The sequence below is a fragment of the Miniopterus schreibersii genome, assembly GCF_964146895.1.
Source record: "Miniopterus schreibersii genome assembly, chromosome: 4".
NCBI classification, from domain to species: domain Eukaryota; kingdom Metazoa; phylum Chordata; class Mammalia; order Chiroptera; family Miniopteridae; genus Miniopterus; species Miniopterus schreibersii.
In genome coordinates this window covers 22,030,310-22,042,316 of record NC_138105.1, presented here as the reverse complement: position 1 = coordinate 22,042,316, position 12,007 = coordinate 22,030,310, and the positions used below count along the sequence as shown (strand labels likewise).

Here is a 12,007-nt window from a genome sequence, read left to right as displayed (position 1 = left end):
AATTCTAGAGTCTCTCCTTTGGAGGTGGAACAGTATAATATCTAACTAAATAACCTGGATTGTTAGGATGATGTTTGAGTCACAACCATGGCTTAAAACACATGACTGAAGTCTATTTCTCCTACGTTAAAGAAATCATTAGATCAGACTGTCCGTAGCTGGTGTGAAGTTGTCTGGAACCCAGATTTCCTCCAGGTACTCCATTCTCTCCAAGGCGCTTTCTTCATTTTCATTGTTGGAGATGGCTTTCTGAGCTCCAGCCGTCACGTCCTTATTCTGGACAGCTGGATGGAGGCAATGGGGGAAGAAGGGTATGCCCTCTCCTTTTCAAGGAGACTAGCCAGAAGACTCGCATAATGCTTCTGTTTGTCTCCTTGGCCAGAATTTAGCCCTATGGCCACAGCACATTTCTGGGAGGCTAGGAGAGTGTTTTAGCTGGGTGGCAATGTGCTCAGCTAAATATTGGGACTAGATTACCAAAGAAGAAAAGATAAATGGTTGTTCAGAAGCAACCAGCAGTCTCTGCCACAGAAACTAATAACTGTCTTGTTATTCAGGCTTCAGCTTGAGTGCCATCTCCTCAGAGAGGCCTTCCTCGACCACTTTTGCTAAAACACACCCACTCTTCCAGTTACTATTACAATATTTTAGTGTCTCTATATCATTCATCAGTACTTGAAAATACCTTATTTATTTAACATGTTTATGCTCTTCCCCTCAGAACCAAATCATAAACTCCTTGACGGCAGAGATTCTAATTTGTTTGTTTACCATTATAAACTCAGAATTAGAGTAGTGCCTGATACATAATGAGCACTAAATTATGACTGTCAGGAAAACGGGCTAATGGGAACTTTCCTATAGAAGAAGACAGAGGAATAGTAACATATTCTCTCTCATAAACTGGGTCATGGCTCTCTTTTAGCTAGCATTTCTGCTAGCTTGTTTATCCTTTTAAGAGATGTACTAAAAAAATGGGTCATTTGGGGATTAGAGTAATATAATTAATCAGATGAAAACTTACTCCTTCTAAATAGTTATTTCCTTGTTTATAAACTGTGGAATCAGATTAGCCTAAATTTCTTAGATTCTAAGCTATCTCTCATGTTGCACAGCTTTGAGAGCCAGCTACTAGGTTAGCTGATGCAGACACCGGGATGAGGCAGCGGGGATTAGAGGCTTCATTTCAAGCTCTGCCTCCACAGTCAGATGAGCGCTGTGGCTTCTGGGGAAATTGTGGATCTCTCTAAGCCTCAGTTTCTTCACTTATAAACTAAGGGAAAATATGATAAAAGTACAGCATTTTGCTAGGCATAAGAAAGTGCTAAAATAATATATAGTTACTACAATAAAATTTATACAGGTTTCCCCTGCTATCCAAAAGCAGAGCTTTCCTATAAAATCTTTCTTAAGCCCAAATGGCGTAAAGTGAAGAAGCCATTATCTTAGGACACACCTTACTAAGAGATGCACAGAACAAATTAAGATGAAGTGCAGATGCTCACAGACACAGGTCAAAGCTATGGCAGCTTGATGCCGAGATGCTGAGTGTGGGTCCTGGAGAAGGAGCTTGGCAGAGCCACTTTTGCTGCTCAAGGTGCACATTACCCCTATAATGGCTCGCTGCAAAACAAATGCTGAACATTAGTTATGCTTTTTGCCTTTTTTCACAAAAGTGAAATCCTCTTTGGATTTCTTTCAGTTCATGAAAACAGGTACTAATAATGTAGGTGTTTTGTAAAAGTTAAGTGGTGTAAAGCAAACTTTCGAAAAACGGGATATCTGTACTCGAATGCTTAACCATGTCCTTCAGGACTAAAAGAGTCCACTAAGAGTTGATTAAAGGGGGGGAAAAATCTTATATTTCTTAGAAAGAGCGCTGTATTTATATTTTTCTAACCATTTTTGACATCATAAAATTTAGTAAAGAGGAATAGTTATCCGCTATTTAAAAATTTGTGTAAATCAGTTAACAATTAGTATAAGCCAATAATTTTTCTCATAAATGACTTAAGATTTATAACCAATTTGGTCATTCTAATAGGGACAATACAACCTTTGGTAGAATTCAAGTCGATTTGAAAAAGGAAAAATGATCATGCATGGAGTTGGTTTCCAGACTTTCTCTCTGTGTCCAAAATTCCTAGATCTGAAAACTTGTGAAATTCCACCCATTTTGAGTTCAAACTATAAGTAAGCTTTAGTTTGTCAGTATTCAAAACAGAAAGTTTTCAAAACATATTTTTGTTTAACTTGCTAGCAAAAAGCATGTCCCCAAAGAATGACATCATTTATTGATATATTCATCAACAAATATTGACCTTCTACTGTGTGCCAGATACTAATTTAGGTGCTGTAAATATAGGAGAAAATAAACCAGATAAAAATTCTGTATCTTCTAGGACAAGGGTTGAACAGGTACAGATAGTAAATATTTTAGGCTTTGCGGCTCAAGCAGTTTTGCTGCAACTCTACTGCTGCAGTGCTATCAACTATCTAGCACAGTGTGAAAGCCGATGTAGATAATACACACTTGAAACAGCATGGCTGTGTTACAGTAACTAATTATGGACACTGAAAGAGTTTCATATAATCTTGACATGTCACAAAATATTCTTCCAGACACTTTTTGCAGTTCTTTAAATATGTAAAAACCATTCTTAACACGTGAGCTATACAATATCAGACTGTGGACTAGATTTGGCTGGCAGACCATAACTTGCCAACTTCTGTTCTAGGAAATAAATATAATTATACTCTTTTAATATTGAAAAATAAATTCTTAAGTTTGAAAATAATTGAAACACATATTTATGAAATCTTTGAAACTTCTTCCTTTCTCACTGTTCCATTTATGAGTTGTAAAAGTATTTTAAAAACCTTTACTTTGTCTTCTACTGGCTAACGGTGTTATGAAAAACAGTAATATGTTGATTGCTTTTACTATGTTATTGTAAGCATATGTTGATATAATAGTTTTAATGAAATATTTGATTGAAGCTATAAATCCTTAAGTAATGTTTTCGTAATTTTTTTCTTATTGCCATGCAAGTCTCATTTTGTGTCAGCACTTACAGTTGTTTTTGTCAACTCAAAATCATTGTCATCAATCAAAATCGAAGACACACCAGTGGATGATCCCTCACTGAAGATTCTCGTGGCCAATAATAGTGATACTCTAAGACTCCTAAAAATGAGTAGCTGTCCTCATGTTTCATCTGATGGTAGGTTATATTTTTTTAAGCTTGCGTGATATTTTTTATATATATATTTTTATTTATTTCAGAGAGAGGAAGGGAGAGGGAGAGAGAACCATCAATGATGAGAGAGTCATTGATTGGCTGCCTCCTGCATGCCCCCTGCTGGGGATCAAGCCCACAACCCAGGCATGTGCCCTGACCGGGAATTAAACTGTGATCTCCTGGATCATAGGTCAGTGCTCAACCGCGGAGCCACACCGTGTGGGCACATGATATTTTTTTATTATAGTAATTGTAACAGTGCAATTTCTTATTGAAAACTACATGCATCTGAAATATAATTTATTAATCTTTTTTCAAAAGAAGTCTTAATCTGTAAGCTAGAGATAGTTTAAATTACTTCTCCTAAGAGTATTTTAGTTATATATATGTATTATATATTAATTACTTATATCTTGGCTATATTAGTAAATAATGAATGACTAATATCAAATGTAAATTGACAAAATGTTATATTAGTATAATCTTTGCTCTTAAGAATTTTTTCCCATTTTCCGCAGGAATCCTCTGTATAGCTGATCATTGTCAAGGCCTTAGAGAACTGGCATTGAATTATTACATGCTAAGTGATGACCTTCTCCTGGCACTTTCAAGTGAGACTCATGTTAACCTTGAACATCTTCGAATTGATGTTGTGAGTGAAAATCCTGGACAAATTGAATTTTGTCCTATTAAAAAACAAAGTTGGGATGCACTTATTAAACACTCCCCTGGAGTTAATATTGTTATGTACTTCTTTTTGTATGAAGAGGAATTCGAGACATTCTTCAAAGAAGAAACCCCTGTTACTCACCTTTATTTTGCTCGTTCAGTAAGCAAAGCAATTCTAGGACGGATAGGCCTTAACTGTCCACGACTAATTGAGTTAGTAGTATGTGCCAATGGTCTTCAGACTCTTGATGATGAACTTATTTGCATCGCTAAACACTGTAAAAACTTAACAGCTTTGGGCCTCAGTGAATGTGAAGTTAACTGCAGTGCATTCATTGAGTTTGTAAGACTATGTGGGAGAAGGCTCACCCAGCTATCTATAATGGAGGAAGTTTTGATCCCTGATGACAATTATAGCCTAGATGAAATTCACAATGAAGTCTCCAAATACCTGGGGAGAATGTGGTTCCCTGATGTCATGCCTGTCTGGTAATTGACTACCAAAGATTCTTAACTTTTTTTAATCAATAAGATTAGCTTCTTTCAGCCTATACAAATGTAAATTTTAAGAGGCATTGCTGAAATATTTTAGGTAAAATATTTCATCGTTTGCAAACTGTCTTAATAGGTTGTAGCAGAAACATTTGAAAAAAATATGAGAAATTTGAGAAGCCAGAAATTTTCATAAATAGGGCACAGAGACTGTGTTGTGGTTAGATAGTTGATATGCTAAAAACCCTAAACAGTTTCTAGATAAGCTCCTTAGCTTTCTTTGAAGATATACTTTACCTTGCTAAATAAATTTATAATATTGAGGTTTGGATCCCTTAAATTATGCCATTTACAACTTTATATTGTTGTTTCTGTTTCATCTTAGTATTAATATATTTTACAAAATATTTACTATTAAAAACTAAGAGTAATATCAAAATATAGATACAGGCTGACTTAATTATACTTCATTTTTAGCACTATGTAAGATCAGATTATGATTTAATAAACAACTTTTAATTTCCAGTACACTTGGAATTCTACTTTATTACATTAACAGAAGAAAATTGATATTAGACTAAAATTAAATAATGTTAATTAGTTTTATGAAGATACTGTGATTGTTAATTGATTAAATACACTACTGAGATAAAAAAAAGTAAATTTTGCAGTGTCTGGGAGAGAACCAATATTTAATCACCTACTACTATGTATCTGAAACGATGCCAAATCCTTTGCATAGTGATCTTATAATTTAATCAGTAATACAGCAAAACTCCTTAATGGCTATGTTTTGACTTTAGGATGAAGATATATCTTTAAAATGACCCACAAGATCCTATAAGATCTGGCTTCTCCATCCTTTGCTCTCATTTTCTACCCACCAAGCCGCTCCTTGCCCTTTTGCTTCCATTCTCTTTCAGGTGCTTTAGACGGCCATGCACCCTGTAGTCAAAAGGCATTTATTTGTACATATTATTCTTCCTACTTTGATTACTCTCCTTGCTCCCGCAGACCTTTCCTTTAGATACCTTTTCCTCAGGGAAGCCTCCATGACTCTCAGTACTCTGTGGCTTCCCTTTGTGGCACTTATACTATTGTAATTTGCCATTTACTTGTATGATTATCTGCTATTTCCATTGCACGGTGAAAGATCACTGTTGGGTTTTTGGGTTTTCCTCACTGTTGTGTTCCAAGCATCTAGCATAATATTTAGCACCGTAATAGGCACTCAATAAATTTTCCTTAAGTGCTTTTTCTTTCAGACTTGTTCCCCCAGATCTTAAATTTTTTCTAAGAAATAAATTTAAAATCAAAAAGAAAATTAGAATTATGTTTATTATTTTTCAGTTTTGAATATTTTTTGATTAGGAAAACTTTTTCTATTGTTGACACTATTACAAATGTACTCCATTCTCCCCCCATGTCCCTCTCCACCTAGCCCCCACACTACCCCAGGCCTTCACCACGTTATTGTCTGTGTCTATGGGCTATGCATATATGCATATATGCTGTTTGGTTAATCTCTTCCAGTTCCCCCGGCCCTTCTCCCCTCTGAGATCTGTCAGTCTCTTCCATGTATCCATGCCTCTGGTCCCATTTTGTTCATCAGTTTGTTTTGTTTATTAGATTCCACATATAAGTGAGATCATGTGATATTTGTTGTTCTCAGATTGGCTTATTTCTCTTAGCATAATAACCTCCAGGTCTATCCATGCTGTCTCAAACAGTACAAGATTCTTCTGTTTTACAGCCTCATAATATTCCATTTTGTAAATGTACCACTGCCTTTTTACCCACTCATCTACTGATGGGCACTTGGGCTATTTCCAGATCTTAGCTATTGTAAATAATGCTACTATGAACATAGGGGTGTATATATTCTTTCTGATTGGTGTTTCAGGATTCTTAGTATGTATTGCCAGAAGTGGGACCACTGGGTCAAAAAACAGTTCCATATTTAATTTTGGGGGGAAATTCTATACTGTTTTCCACAGTCGCTGTACCAGTCTGTATTCCCACCAGCAGTGTACTAAGGTCTCTTTTATTCCACACCCTCACCAGCACTTGTTTGTTGATTGATTGATTGATTGATTGATTTTTTTTTTTAATATATCTTTATTGATTTCAGAGAGAGGAAAGGAGAGGGAGAGAGAGACAGAAACATCAATGATGAGAGAGTCATTGATCGAGCCCACAACCCAGGCATGTGCCCTGACCGGGAATCGAACCCCGATCGCCTGGATCCTAGGTTGACGCTCAACCACTGAGCCACGCCCGGCTGGGCGATTGATTGCTTTTTAAATATGTTTTTATTGATTTTAGAGAGAGAGGAAGGGAAAGGGACAGAGAGAAACATTGATGAGAGAGAAACATCAATTGGCTGCCTCCTGCACTCCCCCACTGGGGATTGAGCCCACAACCCAGGCATATGCCTTGACTGGGAATCGGAACAAGTGACCTCCTGGTTCATGGGTCAATGTTCAGTGTTCAACCAGCTCCGCTGTTTGTTGATTTTTGATAGTAACCATTCTGTCAGGTGTGAAGTGATACTTCGTTGTAGTTTTAATTTACATCTCTGATTAGTGACATTGATGATTTTTTCATGTCTTTTGGCCACCTGTATGTCCTTTTTGGAGAAGTGTCTATTCAGATCCTTTGCCCATTTTTTAATTGGATTGTTTGCCTTCCTGGTATTGAGTTGTATGAGTTCTTTATATATTTTGGAAATTAACCCCTTATCAGATGTATCATTGGCAAATGTGTTCTCCCATGCAGTGGGTTCCCTTTTCATTTTGTTGATGTTTTCTTTTGCTATACAGAAGCTTTTTAGTTTGATGTAGTCCCATTTGTTTATTTTTTCTCTTTGCTTCCCTTGCCCTAGGAAATGTATTGGCAAAAGTACTGCTATGTGAAATGGCTGAGATTTTACTGCCTATGTTTTCTTCTAGGATTTTTATGGTTTCGTAACTTACATTTAAGTTTTTTTATCTGTTTTGAATTTATTCTTGTGTATGGCATAAGTTGGTGGTCTAGTTTCATTTTTTTTGCATTTTGTCCAACACCATTTATTGACGAGAATGTCTTTATTCCATTGTATGTTCTTGCCTCCTTTGTCAAATGTTAATTGACCATAATGGCATGGGATGATTTTTGGAGTCTCTGTTCTTTTCCACTGGTCTATATGCCTGTTCTTGTGCCAGTACCAGGCTGTTTTGATTACATTGGCTTTGTAGTATAGTTTGATTTCCAGTATTGTGATCACTCCAGTTTTGTTCTTCTTTCTCAAGATTGCTCAGGCTATTTGGGATATTTTCTGTTCCATATAAATTTTTGGAATGTTTGTTCTAGATCTTTGAAATATGCCATTGATAATTTAATAAGGATTGTGTTGAATCTATAGAGTGCTTTGGGTAATATGGATACTTTAATGATTTAAATTTTTCCAATCCATGAACATGGTGTATGCTTCCACATGTTTGCATCTTCCTCTATTTTTTTTTCAATGTCACATAGTTTTCCAAGTACAGGTCTTTTACTGCCTTGATTATTCCTAGGTAACATATTTTGTTGTTGTTGCAGTGGTATATGGGATTGTTTTCTTAGTTTACCTTTCTGAGAGTTTATTATAGGTATATAAAAATGCCATGGATTTCTGGATATTAATTTTGTATCCTGCTACTTTGCCGAATTTATTTATTAAATCTCGTAATTTTTTGGTGGAGTCCTTAGGGTTTTCTCTGTACAATTTCATGTCATCTGTGAATAATGACAGTTTTACTTCCTCCTTTCCAATGTGGATACTTTTTATTTTTCCTTCATGTCTGATTGCTGTGGCTAGGACTTCAGTATTATGTTGAATAAGAGTGGTAAAAGTCAACATCCCTATCTTGTTCCTGATCTTAAGGGAAACACTTTTAGTTTTTGCCCATTGAGTATGATGTTGGAATTTTTTATAAATGGCCTTTATTATATTGAGGTCTGAACTCTCTTTTCCCACTTTGCTGAGAGCTTTTATCAGAAATGGGAGCTGGATTTTGTCAAATGTTTTCTGGGTCTGTTGAAATGATCATGTGATTTTTTTCCTTCATTCTGTTTATGTGATGTATCACATTTATTGATTTGAGAATATTGTACCAGCCTTGCATCCCTGGAATAAATCCCACTTATTCATGGTGTCTGATCTTTTTAATGTGTTGCTGGATCTGATTTCTAATATTTTATTGAGGATTTTAGCATCTATATTCATCAGGAATATTGGCCTATAATTTTATTTCTTTGTAGTGTCTTTATCTGATTTTGGAATTAGGATAGTGCTGGCCTCATAGATAAGAGCTTGGAAGTCTTCCTTCCTCTCGAATTTTGAAATATTTTGAGGAGGATAGGTGTTAATTCTTTGACTGTTTGGTAAAATTCACCTGTGAAGCCATCCAGTCCAGGACTTTTGTTTGCTGGGAGTTTTTTATTACTGCTTCAGTTTCACTCATTGTTATCAGTCTATTCAGGTTTTCTGATTCTTCCCTATTCAGTTTTGGAACTTTGTATGTTTCTAGGATTTGTCATTTTTGCCCAGGTTTCCCCATTTTTTGGCATATAGTTCAAAGTATTTTGTTTTCTTAGAATCCTTTGTATTTTTGTGACCTCAGTTGTGATTTGTAAATAGTGATTTTTAAAAATAGCAGTTTATATGCCTTTTTAGAGACTGTACTTGTGCATACATTCTCACCACTGTACCACATCCTTTGTCTCTGTGAGTTCTGAAAGAACAGGCATCTCATTTCATTTACCTTTGAATTCAAAACTCTCAAAACTATGTATAGTACATCAGTACACCTAAATAAATGCTAATGGAGCTGATATTACTGGTTGAAAAAAAAACCAATCTCTTAGAGAAAGTTATTACTATTGCAGATTATATCAGCTGTACCTTAAGATTTCCGCATAGTCTTAGAGTCCAGAAGCAGCAAATAATTAGAATAGCAGGACAAACATAAAGGAAATGGCCTGAGATGGAGGGGTCAGACTGGTGGAGATCAGCATGATGGTGGAAATACTGAAGTCATAAATCTCCATTCTCACCTTGCATTAAAGTATATATGCCTGAATGGTAAGGTGATAGAATTCCAGTGGTGTTTGCACTAGAGGATAAGAGGGACTAGACGAGGGGAGAGGTGGAGGGGAAGTTTGTCCTCATAGCCCACCAGCAGAGAGAAAGAGTACAAGTGGCCTCTTTTACATTGAATGAAAAGTTGCTGCTCTAAATATGGTCTTCAGTGAACCAGTAGCTGAACCTAGTGAACTGAGCACTATAATGACTCTTAGAGCAATACTTAGAGTAAAACTCATAAGCTCAATTAAATGACCCTGGTTGGTCTTACTGGGTTGATAAATTGAACAGACATTTTTCGGAAAACCAAAAACAAGATGAGGAAATATGGAGTATTCTTGGTGCTTCATTTGATGAAAATGTTTCCATTTACCATGGAAGTCCATGAAAAGTACTCTTTACCTAAGATTAGAGGATTCTATGTAAATGAAAGAGTTTGCTATTAGATGGATTTTGAGCTTTAGGCTTTTAAAAGTATTTTAGTTCTGTAAGCAACTTGTTCATATTAAATTTGTGTTTCTGCATGTGTGTTAAAGGATTCTGGAAAACTTAGAATAATTTTGTTGGCAAAATGTAAATGGAGAGAATGGGAGAAAAGATTTTCATTGTAGGTTATACTGAAGAGACACAAAAATAGGATTCTCAAGTTTTTGTTTTTTCTCCCTTATGAACCTTCCTGGGCTTATTTGTATTGTACTAAATACTAGGGAGATGGGCAGATTTTAAAGTTATACATATTGCTGTCAATATGCCACTAAATGTGATAAATGTCACAAGGATATAAGAATCCTTCCCTCTATAGGCCTGGCTCTTTAGATTGGCCACTTATCTTGTATTTCCATTAAACTACTTTCCTGCAGGAAACTTAAAAACATTTTCAGAATAAAAATTGATTTTGTTCACATTATTTTAAGTATGTATTATAATCACTTTCACTAAGGAAAAATAAGTTGCTCAGTACTATTACTTCTCTGTCATTTGAACCTTTACAATACTTTAAGCTGAACATTTTGATACTTAAACCTGAAAGAAAAGGAAATTTAAAAAACAAACAAACCTCTGATATAATGCACCAGAGGGCGCTGTATTCTAGTTCTTCGTAAGAAAGAAGTCCTTTAGTCTAAAGTTTGCATTTCCATTCAACAGATATGAGAGTGCTTGTGGAATGCTAGGCAGAAGGCAACGTTCTTGCTCTACCTTGGGGAAGCTCTCCATTCCGGGGAAGCTCTCCATTCCAGGTAATGAATCTAGTTTTTAAAACAATCACTTCAGCAGTCTGATTATTTAGAAGTCTGATTATTTAGAAGTCTGATTATTATTACGTATATATTTCATTGTTCAAACATTTTAGAGCTCTTTAAAAATTGCCTTTAAAGTCTGTGTGGTTTTTTTGTATGTATGTTCTCAATGGGAGCACAGCTTTTGTCCTCTGAAAACAAACGTAATTTTTAGAAACAACCTAAAGTTATTTAGCACTAAGGAGATGATAAAGGTAGATTATCAAACCAGACAGTGCTGGTTATAGTTTTCATTTAAAAATATATATATATATCTTTATTGATTTCAGAGAGAGGGAGAGAGAGAGATAGAAACATCAATCATGAGAGAGTCCTCATTGATCAGCTGCCTCCTGCACAACCCCTACTGGGAGTCCAGCCTGCAACCCAGGCACGTGCCCTGACCGGGAATCGAACTGTGATCTCCTGGATTCTAGGTTGACGCTCAACTGCTGAGCCACGCCCAGCCAGGCTATAGTTTTCATTTTTTATAACGAAAAATTAAATTTGTAATTTGCTAGCTTTGTATAAGACATTACAACACACTAGAGAATAATATCTAACTGGGTATGTGCTGTAGAGACTCTAAACTCTCTGAGAGTGGTCATCAACTCTTCTTCCTTTCCAGCCATCTGCAAGTCCTGTTACATCTATAACATATAATTCACAATAATAAATATTTATGAAATCACCTCCCAACTGTAAAACTATAGCACTGATAGTTTGCCTGAGTGGTCCTTTCCTATCAAGTCCTTAGGTAACTAGTGTTCATTATTTGTGTGATTTTCTTTTTATATATTTTTATCACATACCTATGTGTTCCTAAAAATTATGTTTTTGTTTAACTGTTTTGACTATTTATAAAAAGAGTATCATGCTATATTTGATCTTTTGGATTATTTTTTACTCAGTATTATATTGCTGTGATTCACCCATTTGGTTATGTTAGCTGAGGATTAAGAGAACTATGTAATATTTCATCCTATAACCACAATTTATTTGTCCACTTCACTTGAGTTGTTGCAGGTTCTGCTTTGACAAACAGTGATGTCGTGAACATCCTTACACCTATGTCGTAGTATACAACCGCAGCCACCTCTCACCAGTAGTAAAGTTCAATTAATTACATTTTCCTCTAACATTTCTACACTAAGAATGAAGTCATTCTGCTGGAGTTTTCTATATTCCAAGAGGATTTAAGCAAAAATTCACGAAGGAAG

General features: G+C 35.6%; 1 protein-coding gene across 10 annotated transcripts in view; it reads left to right on the top strand.

Annotated features, from left to right (window-relative positions):
- Positions 1-12,007, top strand: part of LOC308556100 (F-box/LRR-repeat protein 21) — an 89,053-nt gene that overhangs the window by 7,468 nt on the left and 69,578 nt on the right. For 6 of the 10 annotated variants that reach the window (XM_081135182.1, XM_081135179.1, XM_081135181.1 and 3 more), the window contains 3 exons: positions 133-195; positions 3,053-3,224; positions 3,761-5,711. In XM_081135182.1, the coding sequence (XP_080991308.1) occupies positions 133-195; positions 3,053-3,224; positions 3,761-4,404 (879 nt within the window). In that variant the 3' untranslated portion in view covers positions 4,405-5,711. Of the gene's footprint in view, positions 1-132; positions 196-3,052; positions 3,225-3,760; positions 5,712-10,656; positions 10,749-12,007 lie in introns of those variants that run through there. The other 4 variants (XM_081135185.1, XM_081135184.1, XM_081135180.1 and 1 more) reach the window with 4 other exon arrangements.